This window comes from Argiope bruennichi, chromosome 3 (assembly GCF_947563725.1).
Source record: "Argiope bruennichi chromosome 3, qqArgBrue1.1, whole genome shotgun sequence".
Lineage (NCBI taxonomy): Eukaryota > Metazoa > Arthropoda > Arachnida > Araneae > Araneidae > Argiope > Argiope bruennichi.
The window spans coordinates 56,975,434-57,000,564 of NC_079153.1; the positions used below are offsets into that span (position 1 = coordinate 56,975,434).

At 28.9% G+C, this 25,131-nt stretch overlaps 1 protein-coding gene across 2 annotated transcripts in view; it reads right to left on the reverse strand.

The window, feature by feature from the left end:
* LOC129963906 (metabotropic glutamate receptor 3-like) overlaps positions 1-25,131 on the reverse strand; it is a 37,578-nt gene that overhangs the window by 7,548 nt on the left and 4,899 nt on the right. Inside the window, exons 3-9 of one of the 2 annotated variants that reach the window (XM_056078496.1) lie at positions 21,219-21,444; positions 18,806-18,938; positions 17,737-17,894; positions 8,160-8,297; positions 5,005-5,196; positions 3,146-3,290; positions 170-363 (exon numbers count right to left, since the gene is read on the reverse strand). In XM_056078496.1, coding sequence (XP_055934471.1) covers positions 170-363; positions 3,146-3,290; positions 5,005-5,196; positions 8,160-8,297; positions 17,737-17,894; positions 18,806-18,938; positions 21,219-21,444 — 1,186 coding nt within the window. Of the gene's footprint in view, positions 1-169; positions 364-3,145; positions 3,291-5,004; positions 5,197-8,159; positions 8,301-17,736; positions 17,895-18,805; positions 18,939-21,218; positions 21,445-25,131 lie in introns of both variants that reach the window. The other variant, XM_056078495.1, reaches the window with a different exon arrangement.

The following is a 25,131-nucleotide window of genomic DNA, read 5'->3' on the forward strand; positions in this document are numbered from 1 at the left end:
CTGTTACTGAAGGCAATAAATAGTAGAAAGACATGACTCTACTTGGGCTCAGCAAATAATATATAGCAGATTATTTGTCTAACAAAAAAAGCTTTGTAGGTGTATGAGCCATTTTCTTTTTTACCTATCTAGTATTTCACATATATGATATGATTTAGAAGAAATATACCTTCTGGACATTTCTGACAAGGCCTTTTAGGATCAGGTAAATATTCCTCCCCTTTACAAGGTCTGCAAGACCAGCAGCACCGTTTTTGAGGCTCAGAATTTGGAATTCTTTCTTCACCATCGGGACATTCTGCACTGCAGCGAGAGGCAATGCCACCGCTCATATCCCAGTCTGGCAGTCTAAGCACTTTTAGCCTATAAATAAAACATATTAAAAGCATATGATTTCATAATATATTCGTATCTTGCTTAATGAGAATTTCTCCACAGGAAGACAGAAAACATTAGTTTGGGAGGAAAGAAACTAAAGACGAAAATGATTATTCAATGTATGACAAAAAAAGAAAAATAATTTGATAAAAACTAAGAATTGAAATTGAATTAAGATACATTGCATACCGTTAGTAAAATTGCAAAATGACGAAATTGTGAAAACGTTTTAGACGAAGTTTATTTCTAGCTTTTTTTGACTCAAAGCAGTATTTATTTTTAAAGTGACAGTATAAAATTATATATTAAAGAAAATATTAATTTATGAAGGACTTGATTATAAAAAAGTTCAGTATAGGTGAAAATATGATATATAGAAAATCTGCAGTGCTTTGGTGTATATTATTACCTATATTGTACATTATATAGGATTTCTGTTCTTTGCGTTCATTGTTGCAGGAAGATCTTTATTCTTTGCTTTTAAACCCCATGATCTTATATAGAAACTATCCATCTGATTGTGCCAGGCCTACCCTTAAGTTTATTTAACTCTAAATAATGAAGGCTAAATGAGAACAGACTCAAACTACTGTCGAGTAAATTTTTTTGAAATACTAAAAATTAGAAAATTTTGCACTGTGGGAGAATGAATGCATGCCAGAAGCCTTTGCAGAATGCAGGAGTTTTAATGTTGTCATTTGAAATGTTCTGCAATATAGCAGAACGTTTAGACTGACAGCATGAAGAAAATAGAGTATCTTGTCGATTATGTCAATATGGTCAGTCACTCGATTCTTAACAGTAAGAAGCATGAAAGTTGCATATAAACATAGCCAATTATCATAAGTTTTGTTATATGCTGTGCCAATCTAGTTTACCTGAAAGGTGCCAAGCTGGCGGGTAGAAAATTTTAATAAATGCAAACTACTTTTATTAAATGAGGAAGAAAAATGATTACAAATTATATTATAATGAAAACATAAATATTATTTATATAATATAATAAAGGAGCAAATAATCAATATATATATATATATATATATATATATATATATATATATATATATATATATATATATATATATATATATATTGTTACGGAATTTCAGGGGTTCGTTTGGATAGTGGGAGTTATATCGTGTGGAGAACATTCAATCAGTAGGCGGCAGTAGAAAATGAAACAACGACGTTTATTTACACGAAGACACATAGGACAGCACAAAGACGACAACTATATACAGCACAGAATTAACTTCAGCCGACGAGACGTGCAGACAACAACACACAACATACTCTAATGCAGACCGTAAGGCACAACTTAATTCAGCACTCACTTGACTCCGTCGCTGCTCCGCTAATCTCCGGAAGGCCAATTCTTTCTGTCGATTCCGACTACTCTCCGACTCCACTGGTCCACGACTCAATTCACCGTCGGTTTACAACTACGACGACTCCACTGGTCCACGACCACTCTTCTTTGTCGTTTCCGACTACTCAATTCAACACTGGTTCACCACTTGACTCACCGTTGGTTCACTACTACTCTTTGACTCCACTGGTTCGCAACCCAATTCACCGCCACCCGCCAGCTGCTGGTGCTTCCTTTTATAGGTCTCAGGAGGCGGGGCTAGAAGCCTCTCAACCAATCAGGAACGTTCGGGGCGTATCTCCGTTCCTACTGGACGGCTCTTGAAAATTCTCAGTGTTTTGGGTATAATCTATTTTGGCACCAAAGTCGCCAAATTCGTCACCAAGTCGCCAAATGGTCGCCAAGCTCTGGGATCTCCTATGGAACCCACCATGCTGGGAAGCTTATATATATATATATATATATATATATATATAAGTAATTTTATTTACTTATATATATATATATATATATATATATATATATATATATATATATATATATATATATATATATATATATATATATATATATAAAAGTAAATAAAATTATACAATTTATAACTGCATGTAGAGTTTATGAATATGTATAGTAAAATTTTATTGTTTTAATAACTTTTATATGCAATATACGAAATTTATTGTTATATACAATGTACGAACTTTAAGGTAACAATGTAATTAATTTTTGAGAAAATGGATCAAATTGTTCAAGGAAAGTCGGAAGAGCAACCATATCGAATCTCATGTTGCATTCTAGCTTAAAATATGCTCAGAACTTTTGAGTGGGAAGTATTCGGTAACTTAACAATTAGACTTTGCGTCTAGTTATTACTCCTTTTTTTCATTCATTTGAAGGGCACATTTTAGAACTGACGGGAAAATGAAAACGATTAAGTCCATCATCACAAGTGCCAGAAATTTAGGAAGAAGGTATTCAAAAACTCGTTTTTCTTTGTGACATTTAAATTTCTCTAAAAATACAGAAAAATAGAGAATAACAGTGGCAACAGAAAGTAGATACTTTTGTAATTGCTATGGTTTCATTTCAAAATTGACTTCACTAAAAAAAACCCAACCTCGAATAATTTCATTTTTATTTCTTCTGTTAGTATTAATTATTGGTTGAAAAGTTTGCATGTATATTCTAAATGGAGATATTATCAGGAAATTTTTATCTCTGATGCTTTGGACACTTGTATTGCCGCAACTTTTTATATAAAAATCTGTGGTTTAGTAGTTGGAAGAGAATTGTACAGTATAGATGAAATAGAGTAATCACAGTTTCTATAAAAAGTATAACGAATGCATAAAAGAAGTTAAAATTCTTATTATTGCAATTTAGAGAAAAATTTATTACCTTTTGCTTGGATTCCACTCGCCTATAACCTTGTAACCGAAAATATCTTCGAAATTAGCAAGTTTCCTAAATTCTGATATAGAATAATTTACAGAGACACTTCTCGTATTATCAAACTTTATCACCACGCCATGACCTTGAGCACCTGTAATGATTAAATAACAACAAAAAAAGACTTCACCTGCTTCAATTCACCTGCTGCTTAGCAAAAAATATTATCAATATTTTAAATATGATATGTCTAAAAAATCTATCTTGTATTAAAAAAAATCTTTTATTGTATCAAAAATGTCAATGATATATGAGTCCATATATTTTATTAATACATGAAAGAGAACTTGAGAATTACAAAGGGAATCAATTCAAAATTATTATTGACTAGTCGTCTCAAGCGACCAGCTGTTTTTCCAAGAATCTTGGTTTTCTCTCCAAGGTTATATATTGATTTCTCCAAGAATTTGATTTGAAATAAATTGTTCAGATATAACTTCATTTTTGACATTAAAGCTGCATAGTTTTAATTGTGTTATTTAAGTTCTGTTTATTGTGTACATAAACCTTTCTAATAGACACACTCCCATAACATGATAATGGTATTAAAAACATAAATATCCTGCTTATCTATCTGCTATATGTTGTGATTAGTCCCAGATGACAGGACATAGTCCTATTTACTATTGGTATATACTGTATTCCGAAACCTAAATCCTTTCTGTGTAAGCATAATTTTTTTCATAAGAATATAGATATATACAAATTGAGATTACTCTCATAATAATATTTTACTGAAAACTAAAAATGTTGCTATCTGTACTTAGATATGAATGATATAAATATTAGATGAAATAATGATATAAATAATTGCCTGTCAAATTGATAGGAGATCATAAATTTGAAATGATTGAATCTATCAGTTGGTGTTGTTGCTTATCTCCCTTGCATTGAACAACTATTCCAATCAAGTTTAAATCGGGGGAAAGATGGGTGCAGTAGCTTCCGAGGGTAAAGACCCCCTGACTACCCGAGGGCAGAAGTATGACTTTAGCTCATATGAAGATGGCACTCACACACTCGCTTCCACAACCCCTTTTAACCGGGAGGGGGGCTCTTTCACACACTTCACAGATAGAACACAGGGTAGAGAACAACCATGCGCGAAACCGGACTCGAACTCTGAATTCCCAGATTACAGACAAGACGCGCTTCCCCTAGGTCAGAATGCCGGAAGGAGGAAGTTAAAAATAATAAGAGTGTAAGATATTATGAAGCCTGTATACATTGCTGCCTTATATATGAGGTGATAACAAACTGCAGAAAAACTGCGCTTATTGCTTATTTAGGAAAATAACCATAAATAGTGCAAATCACTGAATACCCTTAAAGTTACTGTACGGTTATATTTGCTATGTGATTACATCCTTAAGCCATCTTCGAATTCTTGCAGCGATGAATAATTCTGCAAGAAATCCGTTCAGGGAATGTAGATTAACGCTAGTAACTCCTTTCAACTGTTTAAGCCCACCTGTCTCTTCCACGTACATTTTTTTTTCTGTACTTCATTACAAAATCTACTTATTTGGATCTTCTTTACCATTTTTACAATTCTGCCGTTTGTTTTAGAGATTCTTTGTGTACTTATCTTGTACATGGTCTAGAATAATGTTTACAAAATTTTAAATTTCCTTTCACAAACGACTATTCTCTTTAAACTTAATTGTGCCAAAAGGTTAAAGAACAAAATATGGTGAAGCAATTCTAAAGAGTATATATCTAAGATGACCGTTGGTATCCTTTCAATTCAATTTCCGATTGCACTTAGAGAACTATATTGTGATTACAGGCTGTAAAAGGAAACTTACTATTGAAGGTAGTATTTTTTATAATCTCTAGAAATTTTTCTCTATATTTTTGTTCCATTTTCTCTGGTTCCTTGCAAAAACGCGGTACTCTTTCGCACATCGTCTTGATAGCTGTTGCCAAAAGGTGCACAGAATCGATCACCATTGGAACCAAGCCTTCTTGTCGATAAGATTTGGCGAGATCTTCTTCTCCTGGAAAATACGACAATATTTTATTAAAAATATTGTTAGTACATTAAGATTCAGAAATCACTCACCGCATGTTTGATAAAAATTTGTGTGTTCTTATTATGTAATAATATTTTATGTGAGAGTATCTAACATAACGTTTTGCAATAAGTGTTTTATAAAATGTTACTTAAAGGATTAAAATTTGGCAACTATTGATACAATTAAACATTAAATGTATGTTAATAATAAAATTTTTTAATCGACTAAATGCAATTTTAAAAATCTCAGTTCAGTTAAATTTTTAAATTTATTAAATTTTATCACTGTGCAATAGTACAAATAACTTTTATTTTAATAAGTACTTTGTAAAGTAACTGCCCTTTGCTGACTTTTTTAGCATGGAAACCTTGTGTGGAAAAATAAAAGGAACTATATTTTGTAAATAAGTGTGTATTTTATTAATAACGTTTCCTTGTTGTAATTTTTTTTTAAATTTTAAGATAATTCATAAATATAAATGATAGAATTTTCTTTTAATCGAAAGTGAATTGAAGTATGCTGTATGTCATAATTTCTGTAAAAAGATAGACCCGTTTTTATTTACAGGACATAAATTTTTTTAAGTTAATTAATAATAAACTTTCTAAATATATTTCAATGGCTCTATCCAATATGGATGAAATGGACATTATTTACCTTTGCAATATTTTTAATAGAAAATTGTAGCCACGAATATAATGTCTCATTGCTCTATTAAGATGTACGTATATACTAGATTTTTTTTTTTAATTTTAACTTTAAAAATCATCTTTTTTCACAGTAAGTCATTAATATATGATTAAACTCATTTCAGTGAGAAAAAACCATATTACACTAATTATTAATTAATTAAATAATATTTAATGAGCTAATTAGCATATTTTTTGAAACATGATATCTTAAATTCTAATTTGTACAGGCACACAATTCTAGTTGGAAATGATGCCTATTATTAGTCTTCATGTTGTCTGCCTCAATCAAGTTATAAAAATATATATAGTTTTTTGTAACAATTTTTTCATCAACGATGAATAGAAAAAGCGAGATTTTTTCTGTAATTTTAACTTTTAAATAGCTATTAAAAATTTATTTCTATAAATATAACTTTGATTGAGGCACAAAACATCCGCTATTTCATACATATTATTTTGATATATAAATAATTGTATTTGGTTAATTTCTTGTTGAGTTATGATTGTTTGAATGAAGCAACATAGTGGAAAAATATCATTCTTCATAAAATGTTTTAAAAACACCGTAACTACAGTTTTTAATGAAAGCACCTCAAGAAAAATAATTATAACTCGAGAAATATTTCGAATATTGACAACATCTTGGTATCGTTTAAAAGCTAAGGGATCAGAGAACATTATTAAGCAATAAAAAAAATATTCGACATTTTGAACGATTTTCAAAGTTTCAAGTGTGTGCATTTATACACATTTTAGAAAGAAAAAATTAAACACTCGCATCCCAACTCTATACTGACATGGTAGAGTTAGGAGGTAATTGTTATTAATTAGAGGGGATTGTATAAGAAAATTTATCCCTATAGTTTTTTTTTTTTAGATTGAAATTTGGAAGTATTTCAAGCCATGATTTCTGACAAATTTCTGCTTTTGTCATTCATTTCAATGAGAGGCTAGAAATGCAGGACAATTAGACACAAGATAATTATAATCCATCCTATTACGATCTTAAAGAATTAAATATTAGATAGCATGCGCACTTATATTTGTCAAATGACTGAGATGTCACATTAATTGCTCCATTATCTATGGTTTAATGGATAGATTCATATCATATATGGTAATAATTAGTGATTATATTGAAAATTCATATTTTTTATTTTTATCGTATTGTTATAAAGCGATTTAACTGATAATATTAAAAACAATAGGTATAATTTAAATTTGAATAAGTATGAAATAAAATAATAATTGCCTTCCACTTTCGTCTCAAAAACAATCACTTCTACTTTAAATGAGGAAAAGCATTTATAAATTGACATATTCCTTTAAAAGATATTCATTTTCACTCTCTTGTATACGTAATATAGAGAAAGTATAGTAATCGGCAAAAATTCGAACTCAAGATTCTAGTCAAGAATCTCGACATTTCAGACTTCCATGACTCTGAAAAACACATTTTTGGAAAATGTCCGCCCGCCCGTCTGTCTGTCTATGATAAAGATAAATCAAAAATGCTTTCAGATAGATGGCTGCAATTTGGTATATGATTTTTACAACAAATATTCAAATTCTATGGAATTTTGAGTAAAATATGTTCAAAGGAAGTCTGTGTGTCCGATTGTTTGCATAAAAGTTAACAACGATAAGTACTAAACGAAGAGGGCTAGATAAATAAAATTTGGTGCACAGATTTAACATCTGTAGAGTAGACAAATGTCAAGTTTTGAGCCAGATCCATGTTGACTGTCTGTCAGTCTGTACTTTCAGAAAAATGCAAATGTTAAAAAAACTCAATGACTTAAATATATTAAATTTGGTATGGGATTTTGTGATTACAAGAATTTTGTTTTCAATCGTTTGAAGAAAACGTGTCTAAAGCACAAATTCGATTTAGGATACTATTAACGCATGCTAGAGATTAATCACCAAATAACTTGCCAAGAATGACACGATAGATTCAGTAAAAATGCTAAATTCACGCCAAAAATTAGTTTTTTGTAACTATTGTGCGCCAATGCCATGTAAGGTGTTCTCTGGCATTACAAGTTTATTAGAAAGTATACGATAAAGTTTTCGGGTGACAACTCCTGTCGGTTTGAAAAATATCTGATTGAATTTGAGCATTTTACAGTTATTCATTTTGAGAGAATTTTTCTTGAAGTTTTTTTTATCTGTGTAGGCTAAAAATTCTATAAACGATTTCCATTTTACATTTTTTGTAATTCAAGGGAACTGGTTAGTATTTTCTTTTACCTGTGCATGTTTTTCGCTTTCGTCGAGCTGCTGTGTCTCTGTTAAAAACGCAATTAAATTGATTCTCCCAGAATTCCTTGAACCAGGGATTTCGGTCATTGCGATTTGGATCCAAAGATTTGAAATATTCATCAAAACCTGCTGAAATAAAGAAAATCATTCATGGTAATTTGACATCACAACTATGATTCAAAACAATGCCTGCAGCTCTTAAATGAAATTCTGTTCAAGAGTTTGATAAAAATATTTATCAACGCTGAAAAATTAATTATGACAACCAGAAAATTACCACTGTTACATAGGTGAAATATTTACAGACTTGAAGTGAAAAAGTTTAGAATACTATAGGTGAAATGTTTATAGTCTTTCGAATCAATTACCAGCATTGCGGGAAACTTGTTTACAGCTATGTACCATTTCATTTGTCTGCCACTTGGCCTAGGGGTAGCTCGTCTTCCTTGTGATCTAGGCATCTCAGGTTCTAGCTCTAGCTCTAGCTTGGGTATGGCTGTTTTCTTCCCTGTGTTTGTGAGGTGCTGTTCTATTTGTGAGGTGTGGGAAAGAGCCACACCCCTGTATAAAGGGGTTGTACACGCGAGTGTGGGAATGTCTTCTTCATATGAGCTAGAAGTCAGACTACTGCCCTCGGGTGCTCGGAGGGTTTGCCCTCAGAAGCTATTGCAAACTCGTCTTAAATCGCTGACAGTTCGTTAGCGGACTTGTAAAATGCCACCCCCCCCCAAAAAAAAACAAACCCGAACAACATTTCTTTCGATGTTTTGGATGGAAACTTGGAACAGTTCAATTGGGATGCATGACTGAATTTTAGTTCATTGGGTTCGAGCTGATTTCGAAGTAGTGTGGTGAACAACTTTTTTCAGCTACGTGAAATGGAATAATGCATGAAGCAATATGATCTATTTTTAAGGTTTGAATGGAGGACTGGAACAGTTCAGTAGGGATTCAAGCCTGATTTTTAGCTCACTGGGCCCGAACTAATTTTGATGTAATCATCAGCCTAGTTAGTATTTTTTTCCAGCGATGTGTAAATGAAAGAATAAATATCACTTATTTTAATGATTTGGATGGGAATTTGGAAAGTTAAGAGGGAGTCTATAACATCTTTCAAATAAGCTTCGAAAGAGGTTCCCAGTTTTAACAATAATTTATTTCCAGCGATATGGAAGTAGTAGAATACATGAAGCAGTACCATAATAGAATTAATAATGGAATAGAGAATAGGCATAATTTTTGTAAGAATTTGGAAGGCTACAAAAGTTTAATGATCTACGAGATGATATACTCCAATTTAAACCCTTGTGATCATGATTTTATTCTAAAGAAAAAAGAAACACGTCGCGGCATTCGTTATAAAACTGTTCCAGTGATTCTTAAAGCGATAGACCATTCCTTTCTTCATTAAAGAATCTGTGCACTGGGTCAAGTATTCCCCGATTGTACTTATAAAAAGGAAACTGTTTACAATACAAGTGATTACATTAAAGGATTATAAACGTCTAATGCTAGTATTAATTTTTTTATCGGATATAATTGCATAATTTCCATAAATTTCTAGTCCTTGTACATGAAATAATGGATCGATATTATTTTTTAATTGATAAATAATACGTTGTCTCAAAGAAATTTTTAAAATTACTTTTCTGTCTTTCAATAAAAAATTTAAGTGAGGAAATAGCCATAAACTCTGCCAATATTATTTTTTATGTGTGTACGTTCACAAACCTAAGATTAGGTTTTTGAGTTCGATTTTACTTTAATTTTCGAAATAATGATAATAAAATAATAAACTATGCACGGGGCCAGATATTCCCCAATTGTATTTCTAAAAAGAAATTGCTCACAATACTGGTGATTACATCAAGGGATTATAAGCATCTAATGCTATTATCATTTTTTTTTATCGGAGATAATTATATCATTGATATACACAATTTTCTAGCCCTTGTAAATGAAATAATTCATTGATATTATTTTTAATCGATAAACAACACGTCATTTTAAAGAATTTTTATAAATTACTTTTGTACTTTTAAATCAAAAATTTAAGCGAACAATATTTATGAACTCTACGAACATTATTTTTTTTTGTGTGTGCGTTCACAAACCAAAGACTAAATTTCGATTTTGTTATTACTTTAATTTTCGGAATAAAGATAATAAAATAGTAATTAATAGAAAAAAGTGCAGGACTGTAAACAGTAAACCATAAAAACTGTAGGACCATAAAACAAAATCAAAGATAAATAAGTTTCCATCACTTTATGGAATGTGTATTTCGAATAATTCCAAATATTTTCATAAGAACTGAAACAAGTGAAGTGAAATGGAACTTCCATTAGGAAAATAAACTAGAGAAAGTTCGGAGAAATATTACTTGTAAAAAATTGTTGGAAATTTATTAAAGAACAAAATCACTATTGAAGTTTTGTGAGCTTTTAGAATGATCTTAAATTATAATCTCAATTACATGAGATGATATACTCCAAATACATGAAATGTGAAAAAAAAATGTAAAAAGAATCTATACCCATTACTGATTATAAATCTTTACAATCCTAGACATTACATTTATTATATATTCTTGTGTTGTGTTTATTCGGTACTATGTGCTGATTTCATTACACTTTGCTACATTATCTTTTCCGTTGAAGAAATATGTAAAAAAAACACATTTTGAGTTCATTTCTTCATTAACATTTTTTTTATGAAGAAGGGATCCCAAGTATATTAACGATTACTACGACTGAGTAAGGATAATATAGCAGTCATAAAGAATATTATTTTGGATTTAACATGGTTGAAATATTTTTTATTTGATATAAGATATCAAATTCATATTTATTTAAAATAAGAAGTGAAGCCTCGGAATAAAGAAAAATGTTATAATAATAAAGAAAGAAATATTATTCTTAATGCTGTAAGATCTGGTATAACGTAATACATATCAAACAAACCAATATTGAGAAGATATTTTCTGTTAAAAAATATAATTAAATCAGAATGCAACGCCCTCAGTCGTTAAAAATGTTGCATTTACATTAAATTACTTATTTACTTAGACAAAAAATGAAGAAGATAGTAATAGCAGAGAAGTAGTATGTTAAATTATTTATTGTTCCGTTATTCCTACGGTGACTTCGATTAAGACATTAATTTAGCATGAATTTGTGAATATCTCATTAATAATTTGAAAATATTTTTTTCCTCTGTTATCATTATTAATGGCTTTAAAAAATAAAAGTAAGCTGATGAAAATTAAATTTTTTTTTGTATCGCTTTTTATAGAAATTTACGTTATTGGAATCCAGAGTTGCAAAAATATATTCTTATTATAGAGTGAGTTTAATATAATTTTTTTTATCGTTTTAAAGTAAGGCAGTAATAACTATTGAAATTTTAGTTGTATAAATATAAAAAATGCTTTTAAGTGAATACATTTCTTTGGTAGAATTATTTTTCAATAAGGCAAAAATAGATTTTATATGTTAAATAGAATATTAATAACATACTAAAAACAGTCTATTCATATTTAATTTCAAAGAAAGTGCATTTTCATTCTCAGATTTTTTTTAAATTCATCGTTTTTTTAATTTTATTAACTTTTTGAATATTTCTTTATTTTAATTCATTGCAACATTAAAAGCTTTATAAAAAAGATCGAATCAAGTTTTTCTAACCTTTTATTTCTAAAAAAGTCTCTCGAAAGTGGAGGTACTTACAAAATAATAGCTGATTCTTGATTAATATAATGATTCTTTTTTAAATGTTAAAAAATAAACAACCTCCAAGTGTTCTACAATGACATTGCCTGAGAATAAATTCAAAGTATTTGCAAAAAATTCAAATGCATTGCTTTATTTAAATAACCATATTCCTTAACTATTAAAAAGCAGTTAAAGGGAGGGAAAATATGATTTTTTTCGAATCTCTTTTAACAAAAAAAAAAAAAAAATGAATGAAGCATGTCAGGAAATGTTTTTGTGTTTAGCCAATGGTTTCTATATCCAAAAAACAATCTATTAATATTTTATTCTCTTTAATTCAATTGCACTTTGAAGTTTCTCTTTTAGTAAAGTGATGGTTTAATTTATTATTTATTACTACAATAAAATAATAGTTTGTAATATATAGTAATGTCTGAGTTATCCGAGCCTTCGTCAACTGTAGTCATTGTTAAATAAATCAGTACCGGAAATCAAATTTTTTTTTGGGATATTTCAATTGCCATTAAATTATTCAGAAAAGTTTATCAAAGTTGACATTTGAACCGACTTGTACTATGCATAATAATTACAAATTACCATAATTATCAGAAAAGTATATGAAAATTGGCATTGATTTGAACTGATTTTTATTATGAGATGGCTTGAAAAAATCCACAACAAACCAGCCTTTCCGGTTAGATGTAAAGTCTGCAAAAACGAAAGCTTATAAAAAGTCCTTACAAGAAAGCGATTTCATATAACGTAAGAGGATACTTAAAGAAATAAATGATAAATTTTAAAATATATCTATAGTTGATGCGCTCCATCCACTTTCATGAGATTACTATATTATGTAGCACGGAATGCAGTTTTCTGAAATATAAATTTGAGGACTAGTGACATTCATAACTTTGTACAAGGTCCACAATCTTAGCGGTGATCGGAGAGCTATAATTATATGCAAGGAAGTAACAGGGAGACTACTGAGGCTGGTTTAAAATGATGTGTGATTTCTCCATCGTTTTTTGTTATTTATAGATTATGCTGAAGATGTGGAAAGCTAATTTACACTTGATATGATAATACATATTTTTATGATAAAATTTCCTTCCTTTTTTTTGATTGCAAAATGTGCTGTTGTATTCACCTTTAGGATTGATCAGATTCGTGATAATGCAGGACTGCTAACACATGCAGTAAGGAAATGAAATTTATATAACACGAGAGATTCAGTTTTATTTAGTTTAACTGGATTAATGTCCTTTTTAGTCTCTTGTATACGAGGTACTTGGAGCATCTACAAAGCAGATTCTATGGTTTTGGAAGTTATGAGCTTGTTGGACGCTAAAGAGCTTCTCATCAGTGAAAAGGAATCTCTCCCAGCGCTGACTTGCGGCCCGTCCCAGAAGTTTTCGGCATCTTTGGAGCCCTACGAGTTTAATTTCTTCAGTGAGAAACTAAATTTTTTTGGAATTTGTAAGGCTTCAGTCCAAGTTCTGTTTTTGCCATTCGCCGCCCTGATCGTTCACTTATTCCCATTTCAAGAACGATCTTTTTCATGGGAACCCTCCGATTTCGTTGAACTTGCTTTTTGGTGGTCTTACAGTTATTTAAAGTGTTCACGTACATTTTCGTTCACTTCCTAAACGTTGATCATCATTGCCAAGCTCTTTGAGACGACAGATTTTGTCAGACACTGTTTGCCGAGGCACATTAAGCAAATGAACGAGTTCTTTCCTTGTTTAAATTATTCTAAAATGACAGATCTTTTACTTGACATTATAAAAAAAGCCATTAAATAATACGTAAATTAAGAGATATATTATAAAATATTTTATAATTGAACCGGCAGATAAAAAGAAATGGACATAAATTAAAACGAAATTAGTTAACTTCTATTCTATGATGCAATAACTTTGTACGAGTTTTTTTGCTGCACCCTGTATTTTATTTTGGTGTTTTTGATTGTAGTATACTAACGAGTGTTGAATAAAATAAATTTTAATTGAACAATTGTTTGAGATATAACCCAAATTATGAAGCATATTCTGTAGCACAGACAAAACTTCATTGCGAAAAACGATTATACTTCTCAAACGTACACTTTTAATGAGTATGTTTAGCTCCAGCAAGAAAGTTATTGCATTACTTGAAATTTAATCACTTCCTTTACAAATATTTCATATTTCATTCATTACATATTTTATATTTTAGATGACATGATACAAAATTACGGAGATGCATATGCGCAATGAATAAAGCGTTGTAAAACTTCTAAAATAGTAGAGCTACACTCTATATGAATTTGAACAAAAATACTTTATAGTGGAAGGCATTAAGATCATTAAATGAAATATTTATCAAAACTAAAGCAATAATCATTTACTAAGAACTAGTTGGTTCCTAGAGGTGGTTGATATACGTATAATAATAGTAAGAGCTGGGAAAATTGATAATCAAATATCTGGGAAATTGTAGTTTTTAGATTACACCTGTGTACTTTTAATGTGCAAAGTTATGCAAGTTGAAGATGAAGAAGAAGAAGACATTAAAAATTTTTTAGGACACATCAGATAATTTACACATTTAAAAAATGTTAAAAACACACACACTGACCGAGGATTTGAAGCCCGATTCATAATAGACTTCTGGCTTTGCGATAATAAATTTAGAAGAAACAACAAATAGTTTTTTCTGTAAAGTTCTAAACATTATTTAGAAGTAATGAGTTTTTCTTGGTTAATAATGGTGTTTATTTTGAACGTAAAGAAAAGTCTTTGAAAGATAATTAAAAAAAAAAAAAGAAATTCTGCATCATAGAATTGTAACGTTCTGTTTCTTTAAACAATTTCACTTTCTACACTTTAAGGAAATGCTTATGATTATTTGAATCATAATTAAATAAAAATAATGAGGTACTTTTAGAAACTGGAGGGTAACAAATGTTGTTTTCACCATCATTATTGGATACAGATGAGTGTTCCTATTTTTGTAGTTTGAAGAAAAGTGCAATTACTTTTGATTTCAAACTCCTACAATTCTTTTAATGAGATGACAAGAGAATACATTTTTACTTTGGCCATTGAAATATTCTTCCCGAAAATTAAATAGATGAAATAGCTGCATTTTTATCATCATTAAATAGCTGTCGATTATGTCTTCTGAGATCAATTAATATAGCAATTTTTTAGTTAATTTAACATATTTTTTTTATAAATATTTATTAATTTGTTTAGTTTTTAAGAGAGTCTACAATTCAGTGGAGACAAAATTTCTTCATCGTTTTTGCAAGCAATCAATTGACTATATTAAGTGCTGTCACAAAAATGAGTTAATGCTTACTTTTGATAAAGAAATGAAAGCATGTGTTCCATTTATTAACATTTTATAATAAATCAGTTAATGTTTAAATAATCTTCGAAAAATAATTTGCAAATACAAAATGAGCACAAAAATAAGTTAACTCATTCAATAACAAAAGGATTAAAGTTGAAATTTAATTCAAGGATTTATCTAATTGCCAATTTTACAATAAAAAGTTATAAATTCATTCAATATAATGCACTTTATTAGCTATATGCAAAAAAAAAAAAAAAAAAAAAAAAAAAAGATAATGATAGGTTGAAAAGCACATTTATTTTACAAAAAGCAGCATTGAATATTTGAATCAGTAATGTTATGTTGCTCAGTAGGTCCCCAGGTCGCAAATTTATTATCATTTGATGAGCATTGTGTCAAAAGTTGCCTGTTGTTGATTACCTGTGATATTTTACATCCCTAGTAGCACACATATATTATAAAATATTGTATGACATTAAACAATATTTACAATATTGTTGAATATTAAATGTTACGATATAATATCGCACAATATTGTATAACATTGTACAACAGGATATGCTACCTAAGACATGCAATATTAAATCTTCCTTTGTTTGCGTCAAAAGTTACAACCATTTTATTACACATCTCATCATTTGTGTTCTCAGATCCTACGAAATGCACTGGCATATAGATTTACTTATTGTGATATTAACAAGTTGCTGCTAAAAATTGGAAGTTTTGATATAGTAAAATCTTCAATAATTAGTTATCGATGTGCTTTTGCCCTTTGACAAGTTGGATATTTTACAATGCAGTTTCTTCAAATTTTTTGGTTCGGTTTTCCAATATCTTATGGCATTATCGGATCGAACCATATTTTTAAGATGAAAATGATTTTAGATTGGAATATTTTCTATGACAGCGAAATGTAATAATCATGCCCATGGCGCGAAGAATATAATGCGTACAGGTAAAGTCACTGAGTCTATGTAAAGTTAAGAAATCCTTCGGAACTTTGTTAGTAATAGGTGATAACTAAGAAAGATTTGATTTAAAAGTAAAAATTGAATTTGATTCACAATTTTGCTTTGATTTTTAATCAATCAAAATGTTTTCCTCAATAACTTTGAACAATAACAAAAATTGTTATTACACCAATCTAAAATTCAAAAAAAAAAAAAAAAAAGGATTGTATAGTTATAACAGTTTTATTTTCCAGTAATGTAATTCATCATTAATTTAAAAAATAATTTGTAAAAACGCTTTTTTTATTAATGTAATGAATTTAGGAGCATATTTATTCTTTTATGGAATCTTTAATTAGCGTGCTTTTTCTGCTGCTCCGAGCAATGATAAAAATTCGCTTTGGAGTAAATTTCCAAGCAGAATCTTTATTTTTCGCTCTTGTTAACATCCTAATCTTTTTAGGATTGACTTTCTTTTTACGTGTGATATGAAAATCTTACTTACAGAATACAACGATTGATGCAATCAAGATAGACAAAGATTAGACAGACGAAAGAGGCCCAAACTGTTGTCATACTTTTATGTTTCGGATTATAGGTTTGAAATTTAAGGAGCTTTATATCATATTCAAAGATTTTTTTTTAGTCTCATTAATTTCAGCCTTACAGCTGTACTTTCATCACAATTTCCCTAAAAAAAACCCCTTGAACATTGATGTATATATTAGTTCATAGCTGCTGCTATTGTAATGACAAACTTCTATTTATAAGAATTTTGTTATTATAGCTTAATATTCATAAATCCATTCATTTAAATATGTCATAATGTTTGTATAAAGATTAAAAGTATGATTTCAATTCAATTTTGAAATTTCTTTAATTAAAGAATAAAGTATAAAATTAAAAAGTTTTATAGAATTTAGTATTTTAAGCGTATTTTACAAACTTCGTTCCATTAGTGGAAAACGTTCTATTCAAGATTTATTTGAAAAACGTTTGAAATGTTGAAGAATAATTATATTTCGTAATATTTGAGGTAATAAATGCATTTCTGAAACATTCTAACTTTTTATAAAAGCCGTTGGACTAATCAATCCTATTTAGTAAAATATAAGTGACACTATAACATTTTAAACACAGCACCTCTCCTTTATTTTGCAACTAAAACTTCCAGAGTCATGAAACATTTAAAACCACAGTTTTTGAGAAGATGTACAGGTAAATTCATGGTCTCGAAAGAGATTTTAAGGGATCATTTGTAAACTGAAATTATACAATGTTGTGTTACATTTTAAATTTTTTCCTTAAGATAAATTGTTTATGGCTCGCATTTAGTTAGGTTGAACAGGTATAGCTCATTCAGTTTTAATCTAAAACAATAACAATTTAATGTAATTTTTTCCATTAATTTAAGCATCTTTCTAATTGGAATTATATGTACATCTCACTTGGTTTTAAACCAACAAACCAAATTACTTATTGGGCCACCATAAGAGTGGAAGTTCTATATGTTGCATTTACAAATGAATAGTGGCAAAAAGTAATCTTCTGGTCATTTCTTACCTTCTAGAGGATATCTTTTGGGCAAAATAGTAAGTGACCCTTCGACCATTTTTTCATGTCCTTGAACTACTCTTTCCTTTGTACCCCAGCCGTCGCTTCCAATCCAGAGGAAACGACCAGGTGGTATTTCACATCTTTCACATGCCTCGAAAAGTTCACTATAAGGGGGAAAAAAAAAGCAACAAAACACATAAGTTCATCAGGGAAAAAAAAATAGTGTTCAAAAATTCAATCAGTTAAACCATTTTGAGTTGAACTCAGTAACTTTAATGTTCCATTTTAAAGTAATACTACGGCTATTTTATGACGGACTTCCTAATTTTGAATCGCTGTCTGATGACAAGGATGACATCTGTGATGGTACCACCTCTCCTAATTTCTGCACCACGCCAGCGGTAGTACGTTCTGCCTCGATGGATTTAACTTGTACCAGACTCTCTTACACGACGATTCTTCGGTTTAATCGGGTTTCGAACCTGAAGCCCAAGTTTCAGAAACCGAAACTTTACTACTAGATCGCCACGGCCCTGATTTATACTAAATGAGAATGAACAGTAGCAAAATATTATGCACTTTATATTTAGAACTGTAATTAATATACGATAAGTTTAAGATAGATTACATTTTTCGTGAACTAGTATTTGCAGAAATGCAATATTTAAAAAAAATTTCTTTTCCTTTTTTTCATATTACGATAATTAACGTAATTATTATAATTATATAATATAACTTTTTACTTTAAATAAACTTCTACTTTTTACTTTAAAAAAATTTCTTTTCGTTTTTTTCCTATTATTATAATTAATGTAATTATTATAATTATATAATAAAACTTCTTACTGCTCAATAAAATATGGTTATGAAAAAATGGTTTATGTAAAAATCCCTAAAATATGAAGTTAGAAAATGAATTTAATACTATGAGTATATAAAACCAACATTCTTTTAATTAAGAAATAATCACTTACGGAAATTAGTATATTTTTTACTGAATGAAGAAATAAAAAATAACTTGAAATTTTAAAACCAAATTCATTTTCTGAAATGTATTAACTGAAGCAACGGGTACCTGATTTTATCTTCATTTAGAAACACAATCACAACTTTTGCTTTTTCAAAACGATTTAGGCGCCTCACAACTGAATCATAATTTTCCTGTGTAGCATTTCTAGGCAATATTTCTTCTACTGCAAAACAAATTTCTGAAAAAAAAAAAAAAAAAAATAGAGAGATTATTTTAGGCACGTAACCCCAATCTTTTTTTGAAAAGGAATATTGGGATACAGAAATGTAACTATTATGAATAAAAGTTAAAAAAGTTTAAATATATTTTTTTATATCTATGATTTTAAATATGGTAAATAATGCAAATGTTCCTTTATGATTTTTATTTTGGTTTCAGTGATTAGTTATTTTGAATTTCTACTCTATTTTACAGATCTTAACTTGTACTTTTAGTTAATATTATGATGAATTTATTTATAAGTTTAGTTTATAATACCCTTTCTAGGTCGTGGGAAGTATGCTTCCCACCAAATTTATCAATCTTTGTATGAATTTAAGTAGGTTGGCATAAATTCTGGCAAATTTTTTTAGAAAGACAGAAACTTAGATGCTTTAGTTCTTTATCTCAAACAAAATGATGTGTCTTGATTTGATACTTAATTATTAATTAACCAAATTTATTAATTAATCAAATTAAATTTATCTTTTAAGCTAAATGAATCTCTTTTCTTATTCTCATTTCAAGCCTAAAAATATTTTAACGTAATATGACTAGAAAAAAATGGCCCTTTAAAGGGTTAATTACATTAACGTTCCGTTTTAAGGCAACAATAGAGCTATTTTGGGACGGAATAGTCTATTGTTGGACAACCATGGTAATTTTGAACCGCGGCCAGATGACGAGAACGACACTTGAGCTGGCACTCTCTCTCCAAACTTCCACACTACACCAAAAGTAGGACTTTCGGCCCCGACGGATTTAACATGCACAAGGCCCGCTTGCATGATTGTTCTTCGGTGGAATCGGGTCTCGAACCTGAAGCCTTCTGGCTCCGAAGCCGAGATCTTATCACCAGGCCTTCGCGGCCTGCTATGACGAATACAAAGAGACAGTAGTACGAAACTTTGGCCCCGATAGTTTGATGAATTTTATCGTTTACAATCTCTCCAAATCCAATAAAACATTTTGGAATTTATTTTTGATCATGATAATTCAAAATTACAGCAATTTAAGCGGATAATATTTGATATGTAGTCTTTACACTAGAATTGTAGTTTTTATGAAATCGTACATGACATTTGTCAATGAGAATTCTATTTGCTTATCAATATGTAAGTAAACATGGTAACTTAAATATAAAACGAGCTGGATAGATTAAATTTGGATATAAGATTTTATCACCAAATTCTTAGATTTATATAAATTTAGGGTTAAATGCAGCAAAAGGTTGATTATCATTCAGTGTGACAGTTCATATAAATGAAAACGAAATGAAGTAAAAATTTGCAGAAGTCATGTAAAAGAAATTTTAATTTGGGGTTTAGAGACCAGAAATGTTTATCTTAATCCCTATTAATAATGTTGGAAAATGTGTGTGTATTGGGGGCTCTAAAAGCCAGACTGTTTGATACAGATCTATTAAATTTGCCATATACATACTTGGCATAAAAAGTACACTTTGGCGCGATTAAAAATTTTTTTAATTAATTAAAAATTAAGCAAAATTTCGACTTTTTTTCGTAATAACTTCCGAAAATATTATCGCACAAAAAAGGTTTTCACATCAAGTTAAAGTTAAAAAATTACGTCTTTGATGATATAACTGCTTTTTTTCTTGAGTTTTCATAATTTAAAAAAATATTTTTTTGCATAACTTTCACTAATAGTTTTCGTTGATGCAATGAAATTCAAACCATTTTCATTGTTTTTTCAAACATTTAGTCACACGATTTTCTTCCACTGTTGAAAGCTAATAGAGCTCTTTTTTTTTTCTTCAGCAGTTTACATAAGGCATCAGAAAGTGAAATTGCATTGTGGCCATAAGGTGACATGCGGTTACCTACATGATTATGTTTTAAATACCAATGTGATGTAATGGGATTTGATTCCGTAATGGACGTTCATAATGTACAATAAACAGAACAATGTCTTTTACAATTTGATGTTTAAAAATACTTTTTCTAGAGAACCAGCACAAATTTTGCTTAAGGGTATAATATTGTCACTGTTTTGTACATCAAATCAGCTAATTAAAATCTCCCCACACGTAAAAATTTCACTGAATTTTTGCTTCTCTTTGAATTAAATAATGTCAACACTAATTTTAATAACGTGTTAAGAATCGATCTTATATTTTAAATACGGCAATATCTCAATCTAAAGAAAAATTGGTAAGGTGTAATTAAACTTCAATAGCATTGCAATTAATGAACAGATGAATTAGGAAAGCATCTCTAAACATTGTAAAAGTGCTTACCATCATTTGCTGAAGTTCGAATCAGGGCTTGCAGTGATTGGGCTGCGTTTTCACCGTAGTCGCCTTTTGAAACCACCATGGATACATAAGTCCATTTGAATTCCAAAAGAATATCCAGGATGGCTTGAACTTGAAACCTGTCGGAAGGAACCACTCGAAAGAAGTATGGATATTTGTGCAAATCATCTAATTCCTCACTGGTGGATGCATAAGACACTTGCGGAATCTAAAAAGAATTTGCAACTTTCAGATCTTACAGAAATTAAGATTTATTTTACTTATGTTAATGTCCCATTTTAAAACTACATGCATTGTTATTTTTGGATGAACCTTTGAATTTATTTTGTTTGGATATTGAGGAAGGATGTCACCTGAGAAAGCAACTTCTTTTCAAAAATCAGTACCATAGCAACATGGAACAATTTAACACCAAACGATTTAGAATGCATCATGATCCCATATACGGTAGATTCCTGATGGAATGGGACCAATAAATCTATATTTATGCAAGGAAATGATTGTGTGCAAGTATGCGTGTGACTGTAATATTCTGATAAATCTACCGCACTTTCAGCCATAAATTTGTAAATAGATAGTCGTAATAATAACTCAATATACTCGGAAGCTCCAACTGTAAAATTTATTGTAGAAACGTTTTATTTAATATTTTGTATCCTCTTGGATGGTCTTATATACGTATTTGCTTATAGCATTGTTTGTAATGGCATAGAAAAAAAATCAATGTCCCGTTTGAAACGGAAAAAAAAAAGCTATCATATTAAAGAAATTTGAATTGTAATTCTAATACTGCTAAATTTTAAGAAATTTTTCAAAAAATCATTATTTTTGTCTTAAAATATTTTCAAAAAGAATTTTAAAAATTAAAAATTAATAATTTTTTTCGATATTCTGTTATTATATCTTTATACTCCATTATATCTTTCAAATTTTATGAGTATCATTATTTCATAAAAAGGATTCTTATTAAATAGTTTTCCTGATGGGATCAAAGACTTCTTCACTGATTCAAACAAATTCATGATTCAACTGCGGCAAAAAACGTGGCACAGTAGTAAGGTTCGTTGATTTGGCTAGGAGCCAAATTATGTATTTAAGAACTACTAAAATTATTTTTATATAATTTAAATCTTTATAGCTTTGTTTGCAGTGAACTTCCTAATTTAATCTTCTCTCCCTTTACTTAACACGTCTTCACTTCAGTTATTTTTTTCGATTCTTATTGTCTGTAATTCGGCAGACGATATTATGCGAAATCAATATTGATTTTTTTACTCTGTTTTCATAGCTTTTTTCATTCTGTTTTATACATTTTAGTATTTTTCATTTTGCTGACATTCATTATCGTTTGGGTTCAACAAAAAATTATTGAATAACAAATATATGCTTTTTATTTTTCCTTTACACATGAATCAGAAATATCTGAAGAAGAAACTACTATAAGTATATTTGGTAAAAATAAGTATATTTTTTATTAAATAATTAATAGATTAATTAAATTCAATAGATTACTTTAGATGTGTTCAATATTCCTATAATCAGATATTTATATTCAGAATTGTGTAAGAAATAATTTTGAATTGCACATTTTTATCTGAGAAAGAATTCCCTTATTGTTTTGGAAATATCTTTTTAAATATTAAAAAATATGTATTTCTATGATAAAGTATTGCTATTGATAATAAAGCTTTGCATTTCTATGATAAAGTATTGCATGCTGTCTATGATAAAGATTGCATTATTGGTAAACTCAAAAATTTGTTTTCGGAAATTTGTATGGAATGATTTTTAAATGCCCTTTTTAGATGACAAATAATTCAATAATTGGTGGCAAAATCCCATTTTAGTTTAAAAATAATATAAATCTTATTCTTCTACTGTTTAAGTTCTTGATTAGAACTAATTTATGCAAATGAATGTTACATTTTTTAAATTTTTATGAGCTTTAGGATATTTAGCCAGAATTCATGCAAAGTAATATTTCTTGAACAATTATTACATTTTATTAAATTTATTATATTATTATTATTGTATTATGATATTATGCATTTTAAGACATTTATTGATCTTGAAATCAATAGAAGAAATTATTTCCTTTAAAATATTGTAGCAATTTTTGTTTTAAAACAAAAATACTGCGTTAGAAAATCGAATGATAAAATAATCAGTAAAATATAAATAATAATTTGCCTGAATGGTAGACATTTCTTTCTATAATAGTAACGATTTTTTTCATAATTTTGACAACATTTTAAAGAAAACATTTTTCTCATAAACTGAATATTTCATGTCATACGTCAGAACTTTTCGATCACTTTTCTTGAATGGCAAACATTACGTAGTGCACTACAAAGTAAAATAAATTTGGATGAGTTTATCAAAAATTGGGCACATAATATATTCAATGTTGTTTTCTTTATGATTGAAATACTTTTTGTCTTTATTAAAAAACTTTCTAACATCTTATGAGAATTTAAAATAGAGATGATATTAAAAATAATATCATATATGTAATGTAATAATAATAATTGCACCAGTTATTAAAACCAAATTTTAAATTCAATATGGCTACATTTGTTAAAACTTATATAAGAGAATTTGCACATATTCTGTTATTGATGTGAAGCTCAAAGTTTAAATTTCTTCTGTAATATTAATCTTCGATCTTTGAAAAATAAAAAGTCTTCTTTTTGTAGAATGATTTCAAACCCTAAACCAATATTCTTAATCTGTTCAATCTAATTGTTGACTGGCTGATTTAAATAATAATTGGTTTTGTTGCAGAAAATAATTTAACTAACGATTAATATATTGGCTCAAGATTTTATGTTGAATTGCGAATCGCTTTTAATAATTTGTTGATAAGGATTTTGATTAAGTAGATTTAATAAGTGATTCCAATATTTAAATTTGTCTATTTAAATAAGATATTTTAAATTTGAATATCTGATTTGCAAATCCAGTGTAATGCGTACTGGCATGTCTGTCCACCCGTACTCATGCATACACATACACGCACATTAACACCCACCCACGCAGACACAAGAATAAGACGAAAGATTTTTTTTTGATATTATTAATTTAAAATTTTGCATTTCATTGGAACTGGGGCAACATTCTACGAATTTTCCTACGGAGATGCAATAAAACTGATATCTGATCAAGAATCAATATATTCAAATAAGAAAATACAGAAGGAATATTAGTCGAATTGACAATTAAAATTGTTCAAAAAATCAATATAAAATAAGATATAAATAAGATAATAAAATTTATTGTGTATTTTAATATTTGTTACAATTGATTTAATGAGAAATAAGGAAATTATAATGATTAATATTAATGAAATTATGGACAAAAATTATATCATGTAGACAAATTAATTTCTTCCCTAGCAAAACATTATTTTCTTAATCTTTAGAATAAGAACATTCACTACATAAATACCACTTTTTTGCTTGTCATGTAGAATAATGTATGAATACTTATTAGCTATACGATCACGTTGTTTATAACATGTCAGGAGGGTAATTGTTCTTTATATCCAAAGATGACATGGATTAAGATGTCATGATTCTGCAAATCCTTTAGTAAGTCCGAAAGAAATATTTGCTTTGATATTAATAAAAAAATCACCTCCTTATCTTTCAGAGTTCGAATTTGTAAAAATATCAGTTTTGTGAGAGTGAGAAAAATAATATATATTTTTTAAAATCTCGTACAGTACATGTTAAAAAAAGTTTTTCTGCTAAATTTGTTATAATATCCATTCTGCTCTATAACATCAGTTTTTGTATTGTTTTATTTATCTGAGAAGGCCTAGTTTACAAAAAGTTTTTTTTTTAATTTTTATTTTCACACGATGATGAATTTGTGTGAACTTGTTATTTTTATT